Genomic DNA, 14,309 nt, shown 5'->3' with positions numbered 1-14,309 from the left:
AAACATTATTATTATCAAGCTTTTAATTAATTCTCATTATTGATTTAAGAATTTTTTAATAAAAAATAATATTAGGAATATAGAAAAAAAAAAACGAATAGAAAATATTTTGATTGTAAAATTTACAATTTTTGTCTTAGAAAGACAATCAATATTTTAACTTGGATCAAGATTGATATCAAAAGTAATCAAAATACTCAAATCGGGCCTAAAAATAATTAAAAAATTTGATAAAAAAAACTGTTTTTTTTCTTAGGATTGATCCAAAAATAAATTCACCAAAAATATATATATATATATAAGGTAAGCATATATATATATATATAAGGTAAGCATATATATATATATATATATATATAAGGTAAGCATTCTTTGAAGAAAATCAATGCTTAAAATAGCAAGACAAGTCCTAAATTGAATTTGATTATACTAAAGAATACAAATTATCAAAATTTATGAAATGGAAATAAAATGTTTTTTGAAGGGGGAAATTAGTAAAGGAAATTGGTTAATAAAATAAGTGGGCTTTTTAAACCAGTTAATTTCAGAAACCCATTTATTCTAATAACTAATTTCATTAACTCACAAGTATGTTTGATTTAAATCAATAAACAAAGAATTAGGTCATTTGATGCCTCAAATAACCTATTTTAATGTGATTTTCTTTTCCAAAATTAAATTTTCATAATAACCCTAGATCAAATAAGGCCTGAAATGACCCAACTCTTAACAACTTTCAAGCAAATCTTGTTACTAAAATCACCATAAAAGAGGATTTCTTCATAATCAAAATGACCTATGTCTTACATTTAGGAGCTCATGCATTTTCAAGAAATGCAATGAATCATTGTTCAACCATCCAAAAACGACTAAATAAAGACATCAACTTCAGAATCAAGGAGTTAATAAAAAGAAGACTAGAAAACCAAAAATACCCACAAAATACAAACTCCCTAAACATTCTTTGTTAGCTTTTTTACTACTACTAATAATAATACCTTAGATTTATCACTACTAATAATACCTTAAGATTTATCATTATCGAGAAAGCTTATGATCATCGAATCACATTTTCATGGTGGAGTTTCCCCAGCCCATACTCGAATAAACCGACATATTATGTGCTTGATGATGTTGTTGGGCAAAGGGAGCAGCAGAAGGGCTGCCACCATTCTCGTGCGATGAAGCAGTTGTGGGACCCTCCGAGGCAGGACTCTCGGCTGTAACTGGTTTAGACATTGTTGTTGGAGAAATCCCAGATTTCGTTTGCTTCTTCGCTCCTCCTTCTGCAATGAAGCTACCAATAATGACCTGGACATAACATACAAGTTTTACATTATGCTCTCTAATCCAAATACAATATATATATATACATTATGCTCTCTAATCCAAATACAATATATATATATATATAAGAACAGAACTGAGACCTGCACTTGAGTTGCAGCGATTAGCTTTCCCATCACACCACCTCCCAAAACACGGCCATCTGAGCCAGCCAAGGACACAAAAATAGTTGTTGATCCACCCAGGCTACCATTGCTTTCTGGGGGCGAGAAGGCACCTGTGAAAGATAGTATCTGAAATCGACCCTGAAAAACACCACCACAATAATCTTGAGATTAAACCCTCAAATCATTTTTGATAAAAGAAACTGCTATTCTTTCTTCTTTCAGAATTAGAAACGTTAATAATTAGGCCTATCCAGGCGTGTTAGATACGTTAACAATAAAAAGGTTCAAAATTATTAAACCTAAAATTCGAACAAAAATAACATATAAAAAGTAGTAGTGAAAGAATAGGGGACCATGAGGGAGGCCGATTGAAATTGTCATGCATATAACAAGGGTAAAAGTGGTAAATATGAACCTCATATGTCACAGCACGATCAGAAAGTGCAGGTTGGAGAAGAGTTGCATTGCAGATTGAACCATTTGCAGAGATAATACAAACATTTCGGGGTCCTTCCATTGAGAAGGCATTGATCTTTTCTGTTATGTCCTGTAGAACAGATGTATCACAATGTTTTAAAAGTATATATCACAAATATGGATGATTCTAAAGATCAAGATATAGTGGAAAATTGGCCAAATGTATATTTCTGGGTTATTCTCATCACAAGAAACAAAATATAAATATTACTCATTCATCATCAAGAAAATATACAACTATGTAGATGCGACCTTCTTTGAGCAAAATCCCTACTATTTTGATATTCATGTGGAGAATACAAATGAACATCCTCACACAACAAACCACCATACTAATATTGTTCCTCCAATTGTCGAACCTACTACCATTCATTCAGATTCACACAATTGAGCCTACTGACATTCATTGAAACCCTAATCACTCTTCTGCATTACAGGAATCTTGTGTCTAAACAAGACAAAAGACACTAAGCACCAGCAGCTCAAGAGTTATAACCGTATTCGACTCCAACAGAAATTTACTCTGATGCGAAAAACCTCTTATCGATGGTACTCTTGACCATCCAATTGCTTTCTAGAAATGAGTCGCACATCTTATACCCAACTATGTCTCATGCAGAATTGCCACAAAATTATGGAGCATGTGTTACTTCCTTTAGTAAAGTGCACTACGAAACAAAGTTAACGAGGCTCTTAAATATCTTCAAGGGATGAAAGTTGTTGATGAGGAAGTTCAGGTACTTCTAAAGAACAAAACATGGTTCATATATGAACTTACAAGAGGAAATAGTTATTCAAGATCAAACACAATGTTGATCTCACAGTTGAAAGACTTAAAGCACACCTTGTAACCAAAGGATTCTCAAAGTCAAAACTTAAAGGTAATAGTAGAATTCACATACATTCTAATACAGAAGGTTGACTCACAAATATGGATGATTCCAACGATCAAGATATTCAAGCAATAAAGGAGATTCGATTAGACTTGATTGGATTATTTATATCCCTTCCCATAAATTATAGAATGTAAAGTGTATATATCATACCTATTGAGTACAGTTTTTCATTGGTACTAGGGGTATACAAATGAGTTGATTCAATCCATTTAGTATATACTGAGTTCTAACTCAATCCATAATTTTAAATGGGTTGTGAATTACAGTGTATTGGATTATAATCTATTTAACCCATAGTTTTAACTCACCCATAGTGTTATGGGAATTATAACTCTTAGCAAAAATAATCAACAAAACATTTAATATTTTTCATAATAATACATAATATTCTATTGCCCACCAATTTTTTAAAGTGAGAATTTTAAGGATATAACTATTTATAAGTAAATCTAGAGAGAAACAACATCTTTAATCTATGCAGATTTTCCTTTTTCCAGATTAAAAAAAAATAATCCGTAGTGATAATATTAAAATGTAACTTTTAAATAAGTAAATCTAGACAGACAATATATAGTTAATACACTCTATCTCTAATTTCTTTTTAAATCTCGAGAGAAAGGCAAAACTACAATTATTGTTAACCAAGGAAAAAGATTATGTGTATTTCTATATAAGAGTTGATTATTTTAACGGTCAACATGACCACAACCTGATAATGTTTTAGTCCATCCGGTCACTTGTCAGGCCAACATTTATTCAAAGTCGGTAAGGCCCATTAAGATCCTAGTTGATCGGGGTCATTCGTTGAACCGACATTCATTTCAATATCACCATGGCTTAAGATCTTCATCTACCCAGCCACGTGACAGCCGACATGTTTATATTAAATTTAAATACAAGTACCTCATATAAAAGCTACCTATTTTAATCTATTCTATACATAAAAAAAGAATTTGTTTGAAACTTTAGGTGAACAGGTTCAACCAAAATTTAAAAATTATGCGTTAACCCATAATTTTTAATTCGCATTTTTTTCTTTCACTTAAGTATAATATATCAACTACAATCCCTATTCATGGAAATAAATTAAAACAAACTTTTATGAATAATACACGAATTCCCTAACATAGTTTACACATAAGTGTCAGCAGTTCATTTTACCAAATTATGAAGGCAACTTAAGTTTACAGCAAAACATTATCATTCCTAAACATGAATACACACAAAAGAAAACCCATTTCACTTCTTGAATAGCTACAGATCTTCCTATATAATTGATTAAAACATCCAAAGTCAAGTAATAAATTGTAAGGAAAAAAATTAAAAAACAAACAAACATGGAAGACTGGCTCTAATCTCCTAAACAGCCCACGGTATGAGTTTCTCCAATAAAAAAACAGCAATTTGTGAGCCTAAGATCAAAATCAACATGTCATAGATTTATCTAGATGCAACTATGTTCAGTGTGAAAATTTCTCAAACTATCCCAAAAGACACAACAACAATTGAAAAGATATTAATTAATTGAAGGAAATATGATTCATGTATTGTAAGAACAGAACATGAACTCAATCAAAAACCTTTGATTAATTGAGGGAATTGTTTAACTACTAATGTATTGATAAAGAAGATAGTATAATTTACCTCCCCTGCTTCGACCAATAAAACATGTGGCGTAAAAGCAAATCCAGAAGATCCTAACCACGAGCAGAATAGCAAATTAGACTCCAAATAATAGATAAAAAATTAATCATAAATTGATTTTAACACCTTTACCTAAAGCATCCATTTGCTTCTTCCCCGAACTGGGTGGCCTTCCTTTGTTCTTCTTCACTGGAGGATCAGAACCTGGCGTTCCAACATTAGAATTCTCATTATTTGTTGCCCTAACAGATGAAGGGAGAGGCGAAGCAGAAGGTGAACAGGGTCCCGAATCAGATGTCAAACCCAACCCAATGTTACTATCAAGAGGATACTTCCTTGGCCTCCCTCTTTTCTTCTTCTGCTTTCCAGTATCACCGCTAAACCCAGGAGGACCCTCCTGTGAAGTGGATCTACCAGCGAACTGTGGGTTTAAGCTTTCGACAGCCATTGGCGCAGATTGCCCAGGTGGGCTGAGAGAAAAACAAGGGTTTTGCATCACGGGCGGCGGCGGCGAAGAGGTTCCGTTGAATAAGCCGCCGTGCGAATACATGTTTGGTGGGCCAATCATCATTTGGGGTTGCGAATGCTGCTGAGACTGCGGCGGCGGTGCTAATGACTTTGATTCTCTTGAATCCATCGTAAAGAGAGAGAGATAGAGAGAGAAATGAAAAGGGGTGTCTATAAATGATATGGGTTACAGAAAAGCTAGGGTTTTAAGTATCCTTTGATGAACAAAATTTTCTGGGTTCTTTCTGTCAGCTCATATCTATCACTTAAAATCATGTCTTTATAAGTCTTTGGTTGTGTAGTTGGCTGTTGGCATAGTGATGACTAGTAGATCTATTTTGACTTCTCCAAGATGATATACATGAGAAATAAATACATTTTTTAACATATAAAAATTAAAATAAATAATAATAAAAACAATTTAACAAATTTCTCGATCCAAGACGAACAATGAATGAGGTAGAGCAAATCGAAATTATGGAAAGTTCTCGTTAATGAATAACCAATTAAAAACACTCTTCACTCGAGAGAAAAGGGTTCTGTATCGTAATGGTTTTTCATTCGTCTTCACAAAGAGAATAGTACTAGAATACGACTTTCTCAATCGTGCCCATAAGCTAACAAAGCTATCCAATTCAATGAATGTGTTTACGTCCTCCCTTTAACAATTTTATATACGTATCTTACATTTTCGAGAAGTAACCATTAAAGATTAAAAATATACAAATATTTATTATTAGATTAATTTAACATTGATGATGATGAGGCTTGTATAGAAAATGTCAACAAAATCTTTTTTTAAAGTTATTTTAAAACTTTTGACATTCTTTCTTTGGTCACAACCTAACTATTTTTTATTGAATTTGATTGTTATTCTTAATTTTGGGTTGACCACTAGTTTTTGTTTTTTTGAATAATAATTTTGTTCTCATGGAATATGTATAGTCTCTAAGGTTCCTCTTTCTTTGTCATCTCCTGTGATATTTGTTCTCAATTTTTTCTTAACTTGATCAGTTAGCATATCATATTCAATGGATTGTGGAGTAGGTCATTTGCTCCATTAATGATAGTAGCACTTCCCGATTTTTCATCAAAAGTTATGACAACTTGCAATTGGATTGCCATTTTTAATTTGTAAACGATTTTCAAAATAATTGCAGGAATCTTCACAGTCATGTGAATTTGTATAGTCAAAGTCATGTGAATTTGTATAGTCAACTTAATCTATTTCTAATACTACTAAATAGTAGTTACTTAATGCATTTAAAAGTAAACTAGTCAACATTGCATGTGTTAAAGTGTTGTCAAAATTCCTTTTAGTTCCGTTTACCAATCGAGACTCTTCTTAGCCTGAAAAGTTTACCACCGTTTTGAACCCTCTGTCTGTCTTAATGGCATCGGCCCTTCCTTCGGATTTAGGAAAGAATAGCAGGCTCAAGTCTAATTGACTTGACATATGACAAATTGTGATTGAGGGTACCAATATAAGACCAAGTTAATTATATGAGCAAAAGGTATTTGATTGTTGGTTGAGATGATAAACGATAATACGATAATAAAAATGTAACGGACACAAACTCATTTCGGTCTTGTTTGACGATTAAGTCCTACCTAGAATGAAAAACATTGGATACTTGAAATAGACATTATTTATATTTATGAGAACTCTTTTTTATATAAATTGTCAAAGAATTTATGGAAAATTTTGAAGTAAAAAATGACATACAAATATAAAAAAAATATATATATAATAGACAAAATTGAGGGCCTCACACAACCCACACACAAATAGTCAAAGCAAACAAAAATGAAAGATAAAAGTGTAAAGTTATATAGTTCTCAAATTCTCAAGAAGTTTGACGATATCTCCACAAGAGAGCACATAATATCATTACTAACCACAATTAAAATCATGAAGATGGAACTTGTAACATCTTGTTCCATCTCAGACACTCTGAGAATATAAACTACAAATACTTTATTCAAAACACTAAGCTACATATCATAACTCAACCAAAATTGAGTAGAAACATAGGTATTCATAGTTTTATAGGATTAGATGTGAGTCATATGACCTACCATAATATTAATGCGATGGAAAATCATTTCTGATTGAGCCTCATGGTCGTATAAAGCCCAATCCATCCTCCTGCAAATTTATGATTGTCCTGACTGATAGAGATTAATCCCATGGTTATTATTGATAAACAATGTTACAATATATACTAGTCAAAAGACTCTTAATAAGGTAAACCACTAATCTAGGAATCTAAACAAGGTAACCCACTAATCTAGGAATCTAAACAAGGTAACAAGATATATACAATATACTAATACACCCCCGCAGTCGAAACGGGAGATTCTCGGACGCTGAGACTGTCTCTGAAATCTTCAAATAGTATGCGCGGAAGTCCTTTGGTGAATATGTCAGCGATTTGAAAACGAGAAGGCATATGAAGAATGCGAACTTTACCTCTATCTACTTTTTCCCTTACAAAGTGTATGTCCATTTCGATGTGTTTGGTACGTTGATGTTGGACCGGATTTTGGGAGAGATAAATCGCACTTATGTTGTCGCAGTAGACCAGTGTGGCTTTGTCCAATGAGATACGAAGTTCTAACAATAAATTGCGAAGCCAACAGGATTCGGAGACAACATTGGCAACTCCTCTATATTCAGCTTCAGCACTAGAACGAGAAAGTGTGGATTGCCGTTTTGACGACCAAGACAGAAGATTATCGCCTAGGAAGACGCAATAGCCAGATGTAGAGCGACGGGTATCTGGACATCCTCCCCAGTCTGCATCAGTATATGAAACGAGTGTAGACAGTGAGGATTTGTAAAGATGAAGGCCATAGTGCTTTGTACCCTGTAAGTATCGAATGATTCTGTGTAAGGCAGCCAAGTGAGCCTCTTTCGGATCATGCATGTGGAGGCAAATTTGCTGGACTGCATATGAAATATCAGGACGTGTGAAAGTAAGATACTGTAGTGCTCCGGCTAAACTTCTGTAATGAGTGGGGTCAGAGACTGGTGGACTAGTTGATTTTCCAAGTTTGCCATTTGTATCGACCGGCGTTTGTGTTGATTTGCAAGTAGACATTCCAGCACGATCAATAATTTCTTCAGCATATTTCTTCTGACTAAGACAAAGTCCATCCTTAGTATACGATACAGCAACTCCCAAGAAATAGCTTAATTTACCTAAATCCTTCATAGCAAATTCTGCGCCTAAGCTTTTCATGAGAGTCTGACGTAACTGATCAGACGAAGCCGTAATGATAATGTCATCAACATACAAGAGTAGATAGGCAATTTCGGACCCATGTTGATAGATAAAAAGCGAATGATCAGTCGTGCTGTGTGTAAAACCGATTGTAGAGACAAAATCTGCAAACCTTTGATACCAAGCACGAGGAGCTTGTTTTAAGCCGTATAAAGATTTGCGCAATAAACAAACATGGTCGGGAAAGATTTTGTCTCTAAAACCGAAAGGCTGATGCATGTAAACTGTTTCGTTGAGATTACCATGTAAAAATGCATTCTTGACGTCCATTTGGTGAATGGACCAAGACTTCGATAAAGCAATGCTCAGAACAGTTCGTATGGTGGCTGGTTTGACAACAGGACTAAAGGTTTCTTCACAATTGATTCCAATCTGCTGAGACCTGCCATCACCAACAAGACGGGCTTTATGCCTCTCAAAAGAGCCGTCAGAGTTAGTTTTATGCTTAAAAATCCACATGCATCGTATAATATCAACACCCTGAGGACGCGGAACCAAGTCCCAAGTCTTATTACTAATTAAAGCGTTAAACTCATCGTCCATGGCGGCTTTCCAATTCGGGTCTGATAAAGCTAACTTTGGGTTTTTGGGAATAGGCGATGGAGATGTGAGTGTGTTTAGATTGAAAATGCGTTTTGGACAGACAATCCCATCCATTGCGCGGGTTCGTATTGTCCGTGTTGGATTGATGATGGTTGGTGAATGATTTGGACGGTTTGGTCTTGTGGACGGGCTGGTCGTGTTTGGGTTTGGGCCTGGTGAAGTGGTGATGGGTGATGGTGGGTTTGGTGGAGTGTGTTGAGTTGATAATGGGCTCGGTAATGGAGTGTTGTTTGGTGGGGAAATGGACTCGGTGATGGGCGGGGTTTGGATGTGTATTGGGATGGTTATTGGTTCGGATTGAGATGGGTGAGTTGAGTTTGGGTTTTGGACAAGAGAAAAGGGAAATTTTGTTTCGTCAAAAATGACGTGACGAGAGATGATAAATCTTTTTGAGGCTGGGTCGTAGCATTTGTAGCCGCGATGATTAGAGGGGTATCCTAAAAAGACACAAGGGGTAGAGCGTTTATGAAGTTTGTGAATAGTGGTTGGAGGAAGAAGAGGATAGCAAAGACAACCGAAAATTTTTAGGTGAGAGTAAGAAGGAGTTCGGTTATATAGAAGTTGAGTGGGTGAGAAATTTCGAATTTGTTTATTTGGAAGAATATTTAGGAGATAAGTGGTCATTTCGAGGGCGTGATGCCAAAAATTTAACGGGAGAGAAGCATGAGTAAGCAATGTTCGAATCATGTTATTTATGGTGCGTATTTTTCTTTCTGCTTTACCATTTTGAGGAGAAGTATAGGGGCAAGAGAGGCGAAATTGTAGACCATTTTTGTCACAAAATGTACGAAATTGACTGTTGTTATATTCAGTTCCGTTGTCACATTGGATTGTTTTAATGGGCTTTTGAAATTGTGTTTGAATTTGATTTTGAAGTGTAGAGAAGACGGAGAATACTTGGGATTTGTTTCCAATTGGAAAAGTCCAAAGGAAATTTGTGTAATCATCAAGAAACAGAATATAGTATTTATGTCCATTTGTACTTAGCACAGGCGACGTCCACAAATCACTATGAATAATATCGAATGGGGAAGTAGTATAAGAGACAGAATTGGTAAATGGTAACTTAACTTGTTTACCAAAGATGCAAGACTCACAGAGTTTAGACCCTAAAACGGGCTTACAAGAAATAGAATTTGATTTATTGAGAGAATGCAAAATATCGACACCGGGGTGTCCTAATCTATTATGCCATAAATTTGACGAAATTGCAGTAAACGAAGAATTAGTTGGGGGTTTTTGGCTTTGGCTCGACAGAGAGAGTGGGTAGAGATCCCCCGAGCTATTGTTCCTCATGATAACCTTCCCCGTTTGGAAATCCTTTACAGAAAAACCAAGTGAGTCAAATTCTACAGAGACGTTGTTATCACGAGTAAACCGACGAATAGATATAAGATTTTTAATGAGTTTGGGAGCATGTAGAACATTGTTCAGAAGTAAGGGTGGTAAGGGTGGTTTTAAGTTAGTTTTACCAATACCGCGAATCGGGATTTCCTGTCCACTCCCAACAATGATATTTTTAACACAATTTAAATTAGAATAAGGCGAGAGACTACCTGAGTTGGGTGTCATGTGTGAAGTTGCTCCCGAATCCATGTACCAAGTATCGTCAGGCGGAGTAAGGGATAAAGTGTGCATCGCCTGATTGATATCGGTTGCAACGTAACTTTGGGGCTGTTGCTGGCTCGTCTCAGCCATGTAGGCCTGCTGTGGCCGAGAACCGAGTACGCCTGCTCCTGCTGTCCGAGTGTGTTGCTGCTGATAGCCAGAACCGCGCCAGGAGGCGCCTTGTTGCTGTTGACCAGATGCGTGCCAGGGGGCGCTTTGCTGCTGCGGCCAGATCTGTTGTGTCGGGTAGGGACAAGGGGGTGCTGTCCAGCCCGCAGGCGCCCACTGTGCCCATTGCTGTTGGCCAGGAGGTGCCCAGAATTGCTGCTGCTGGTGGTATGTGCGGCTGGTGTTGCGACCGCGTCCTCTGCCGCGCTGGCTGCGTCCTCGGCCCTGGCCGGCCTGTTCCTGCGCGCTAGAGGTGCCCTGCTGCTGCTGCTGGCCGGTAGCACGGGCTGATTGGCTAGAGTTGTTTCCGCGGCCTTGGCTACGATCGTCCGAGGCAATAAAAGAGGTGTTTGTGTGGACGAATTCATCCTTCCTTGTTTCAACAAGGAGCAAATCAGATCTAGCATCGTAGAAAGATGGGAGAGGCTTCTTTTGACCTATTATGGTGGCGATTGTTTCGTAGTTTTCATTCAAACCCCCAAGTAGACGCAACACCAGTCGATTTTCAGAAACGGGGCAATCAACATTAGCAAGTTGATCCGCAATCATCTTCAATTCAGTGCAATAAGCACTCATGTTTGGGAAATCATTGAGACGAATTTGAGAAAACCTATTTTCAAGATACATAGCGCGAGAACCTGTGTTATCTTGAAATATATTCGCTAAACGTTCCCAAGCCTGAGCAGCCGTCATACCAGGTTTTTGGATCGTGTTTAGTAGATCCTTGGATATTGTTCCAAATATCCATTGCTTGACAAGGGCGTCAAGGCGTTTCCACAGAAGAGAGTCGGTCTCGGAAGATGTTGAAGGTGTTTCGGAGGCGTTGGGAGTTTTTGGTTTGAGATGTTCGTAAACATTGTGAATCAAGCAGTGATTTTCGAGAAGGTCTGCCCAAGAGAGATATTCCTCGCTACCCATCTCTAGGGTGATAGGAATTATGGAGCGGAGATTGTTAACAGAGAAAGCAGAGTGGTATTGAGAAACAGACATGGTGGTGGGCGTCTGACTTTGATTGGAGGAGGAGTCTGAATTAGTAGGTGGGACAGACATTAGAAGTTTGTGCGTGAGGCAGCAAGGTGGGAGGAAGAGAAAAAAAATTCGATTGATGATCTTGAGAGGATCTTTACTCTGATACCATGATAGAGATTAATCCCATGGTTATTATTGATAAACAATGTTACAATATATACTAGTCAAAAGACTCTTAATAAGGTAAACCACTAATCTAGGAATCTAAACAAGGTAACCCACTAATCTAGGAATCTAAACAAGGTAACAAGATATATACAATATACTAATACTGACATGTAACGCACAAACAAATAATGGAGGAGAATACAATAAACATTTTTATTATCCCCTAAGTAGAATTGTCATCTATTAACAATGGTGACCAATTTTTTCTTACACCAATCATCCGTAAAAATACCTCCATGTAAGGTGCATCATCCGAAAAATAACATTTTGGACCGAAATCTAAAGTAAACCCAATCCCAAAGAAAATAGGAGGCTAGCAATGTCTCACACTAAAGCCATTTAAATCATTCAATCAAATATTTATCAATGAGCGCATCTTTGTTGCACCAATTGACGTTCTCGTCGCTCACCTTGAACCTAAAATTCCTTCTAAATTCATCCAAAATAGTAATTTTTTAAGTAATGTTGCACTTGAAGTTACTATTCTTTGAGAACCAACAATGCCAATTCAACCCGTATTTCACCTTAATAAGGAACGTCTACAAATTCCCACTTCCTCGAAGAACCTACAATACCATTTAGAATAAAGTTTAATGTTAAAGAATATTTTTCGATGTTTATTTGGAGTCTAGAAATGGAACGAAATTGTTGCTTAAAAATGTTAGACATACTTCATATATTAGTTTGAATTTCAACTGAAAAACTTGATAATAATGGTTTCACAAGTTCAAGGGTAATCTAATTATAGCTTGAGGAGAAAAATGTTCTAAATTGTATTTATGCAAACTTTCATTTTGAAGGATAGTGTAAACGTTATACAAGTAAAATGCTTCCAAGTTACGATATCTAAGATTTAGTCACATTAGTGAAATTTAGTTGAATTTTTGGTTAAAGGTTCATATTTAAGTAAGACATTGGAGAAATATTCCTATTGCCTTGCTGGAAGCAAACTATAAATCGTTCAAACATAATATTTCTTCAATTGGTGCATTCAAATATTTGTGTCCTGTAATGACGAATTATCAGTGATTCTCTTTATTTTATAATATTTATCGATAATCATTATAAAAAGTTTTGGATATATGTCTTGAAGACTAAAAATTTAAATAAATTCAAAGAATTTCTTTCTTTTGTTGGAAGAGATGTTGAAAAGATCAAGTGATTTGAGTATTCATTTGGTTCATATTACAGTCCATATGGGATCAAACATTATAAGACACCTCTAATTACTCTAGTTGAATGACCTTGAAAAATAATGAACATGACAATTATTGAGCGCATCAAATAATTGCTTTCGGAAATAAAGTTGCATCAAACTTTTGGGTGAAACATTACATATTATTAATTTGAGTCTATAATACTTTTGGATGTTGAAGTTTCAAATAAGGCAATACCAGGTAAAAGTGTATATTATAATCACTTACAAATATTTGGATGCATATGCTTTGTTCATAGGATGTAATATCAAAGTTGGACGTGAAGAGTCGGGAGTGGATTTTTTGGGTTATGGGTCAACATTAATTTGGTTGTAAAATGTATGATCTAATTGCAAAGAAACTTGTCAGAAATTGTGATGTCGTCTTTTTTGAAAATTAGACTATTTCGAAAATGAAAAATATATATATATATATATATATATATATATTTAAATTTAGTTCAATTGTCACATTCACTTAGTTCAACCGAATATCAATATCAGTGGCAACATGATATTCAAATGGAGAATGTTAGTATAAAGCAAGAAAAATTACCTATCATTCCAATTAAAAAATCTACTAGAGATCAACAACAATTTTGTAGACATGAAAATTTGACATACCTCAAAATTATACTAATATTATTATTTTTAATAATATTAAAATAATATTTTTACTTTTTATATTAAAAATTACTTAAAGAAGGAATTAAATAATAATTAAGGGTTAATTATTATGATAATTGAACCCTAATTAGGAAAATTATTCAAAATTCCAAACATAATTTAAGGATAAAATATTAAATTTTCTTTACCTAAATTAGACCAAAGAAGAGGTTAAAAATATTTAATTATGAATTAATCATGTATTATATTTAATTTATGACTTAAAGCAATTAAATAAAATACACCAAAATTCCCAAAATATCAAAATAAATAAATTATGATCATAATTTTTATTATGATTTCAGAAATAACTTTTGTGAAATTTTTGGTGAAAAAATAAATCTAAAAGGAATTAAAAATCGATTTTAATAAACATTTTAAATAAAAATAAAATCTGATAATCCAGTGTAGCAGAAATTATTTTTAATCTCTACAGCGAGATTCTAGACCTTTAGATGAACGTCGGGCTTCATCCAACAACCCAGGACGTGCCACACACCCCTACAACGGATCCCACACGCGCTCGCCCACATCGAAACAACTAACGGTCCAGCTAACGCTTGTTAACCTTCAACGCGGATCGCCAACGGAGCTCCAGCAGAACCCC

General features: G+C 35.2%; 1 protein-coding gene across 1 annotated transcript; it reads right to left on the bottom strand.

Moving 5' to 3' along the window:
* Nucleotides 1–759: 759 nt before the first annotated feature.
* Nucleotides 760–5,243, bottom strand: LOC124932570 (AT-hook motif nuclear-localized protein 8-like). Its single transcript, XM_047473222.1, has 5 exons — nt 4,604–5,243; nt 4,472–4,524; nt 1,870–2,001; nt 1,431–1,592; nt 760–1,311 (listed from the first exon to the last, which is right to left on the bottom strand). The coding sequence occupies exons 1-5, from the start codon at nt 5,106–5,108 to the stop codon at nt 1,066–1,068; spliced, it is 1,098 nt and encodes a 365-aa protein (XP_047329178.1). The 5' UTR covers nt 5,109–5,243; the 3' UTR covers nt 760–1,065.
* Nucleotides 5,244–14,309: the final 9,066 nt, after the last annotated feature.

The sequence above is a fragment of the Impatiens glandulifera genome, chromosome 3, assembly GCF_907164915.1.
Source record: "Impatiens glandulifera chromosome 3, dImpGla2.1, whole genome shotgun sequence".
NCBI classification, from domain to species: domain Eukaryota; kingdom Viridiplantae; phylum Streptophyta; class Magnoliopsida; order Ericales; family Balsaminaceae; genus Impatiens; species Impatiens glandulifera.
Note: the sequence above shows the minus strand (reverse complement) of the source record. Positions and strands in the feature narration are given on the sequence as shown.

Bases quoted from the DNA above. Each gene is read 5' to 3' on its own strand.
- LOC124932570 (XM_047473222.1), bottom strand. From the start codon at position 5,108: ATGGATTCAAGAGAATCAAAGTCATTAGCACCGCCGCCGCAGTCTCAG. The intron at 4,525-4,603 runs GTAAAGGTGTTA...GCTCGTGGTTAG, and splicing joins GAAGCAAATGGATGCTTTAG to GATCTTCTGGATTTGCTTTT. The intron at 2,002-4,471 runs GTAAATTATACT...TCTGTTCTACAG, and splicing joins TATTGGTCGAAGCAGGGGAG to GACATAACAGAAAAGATCAA.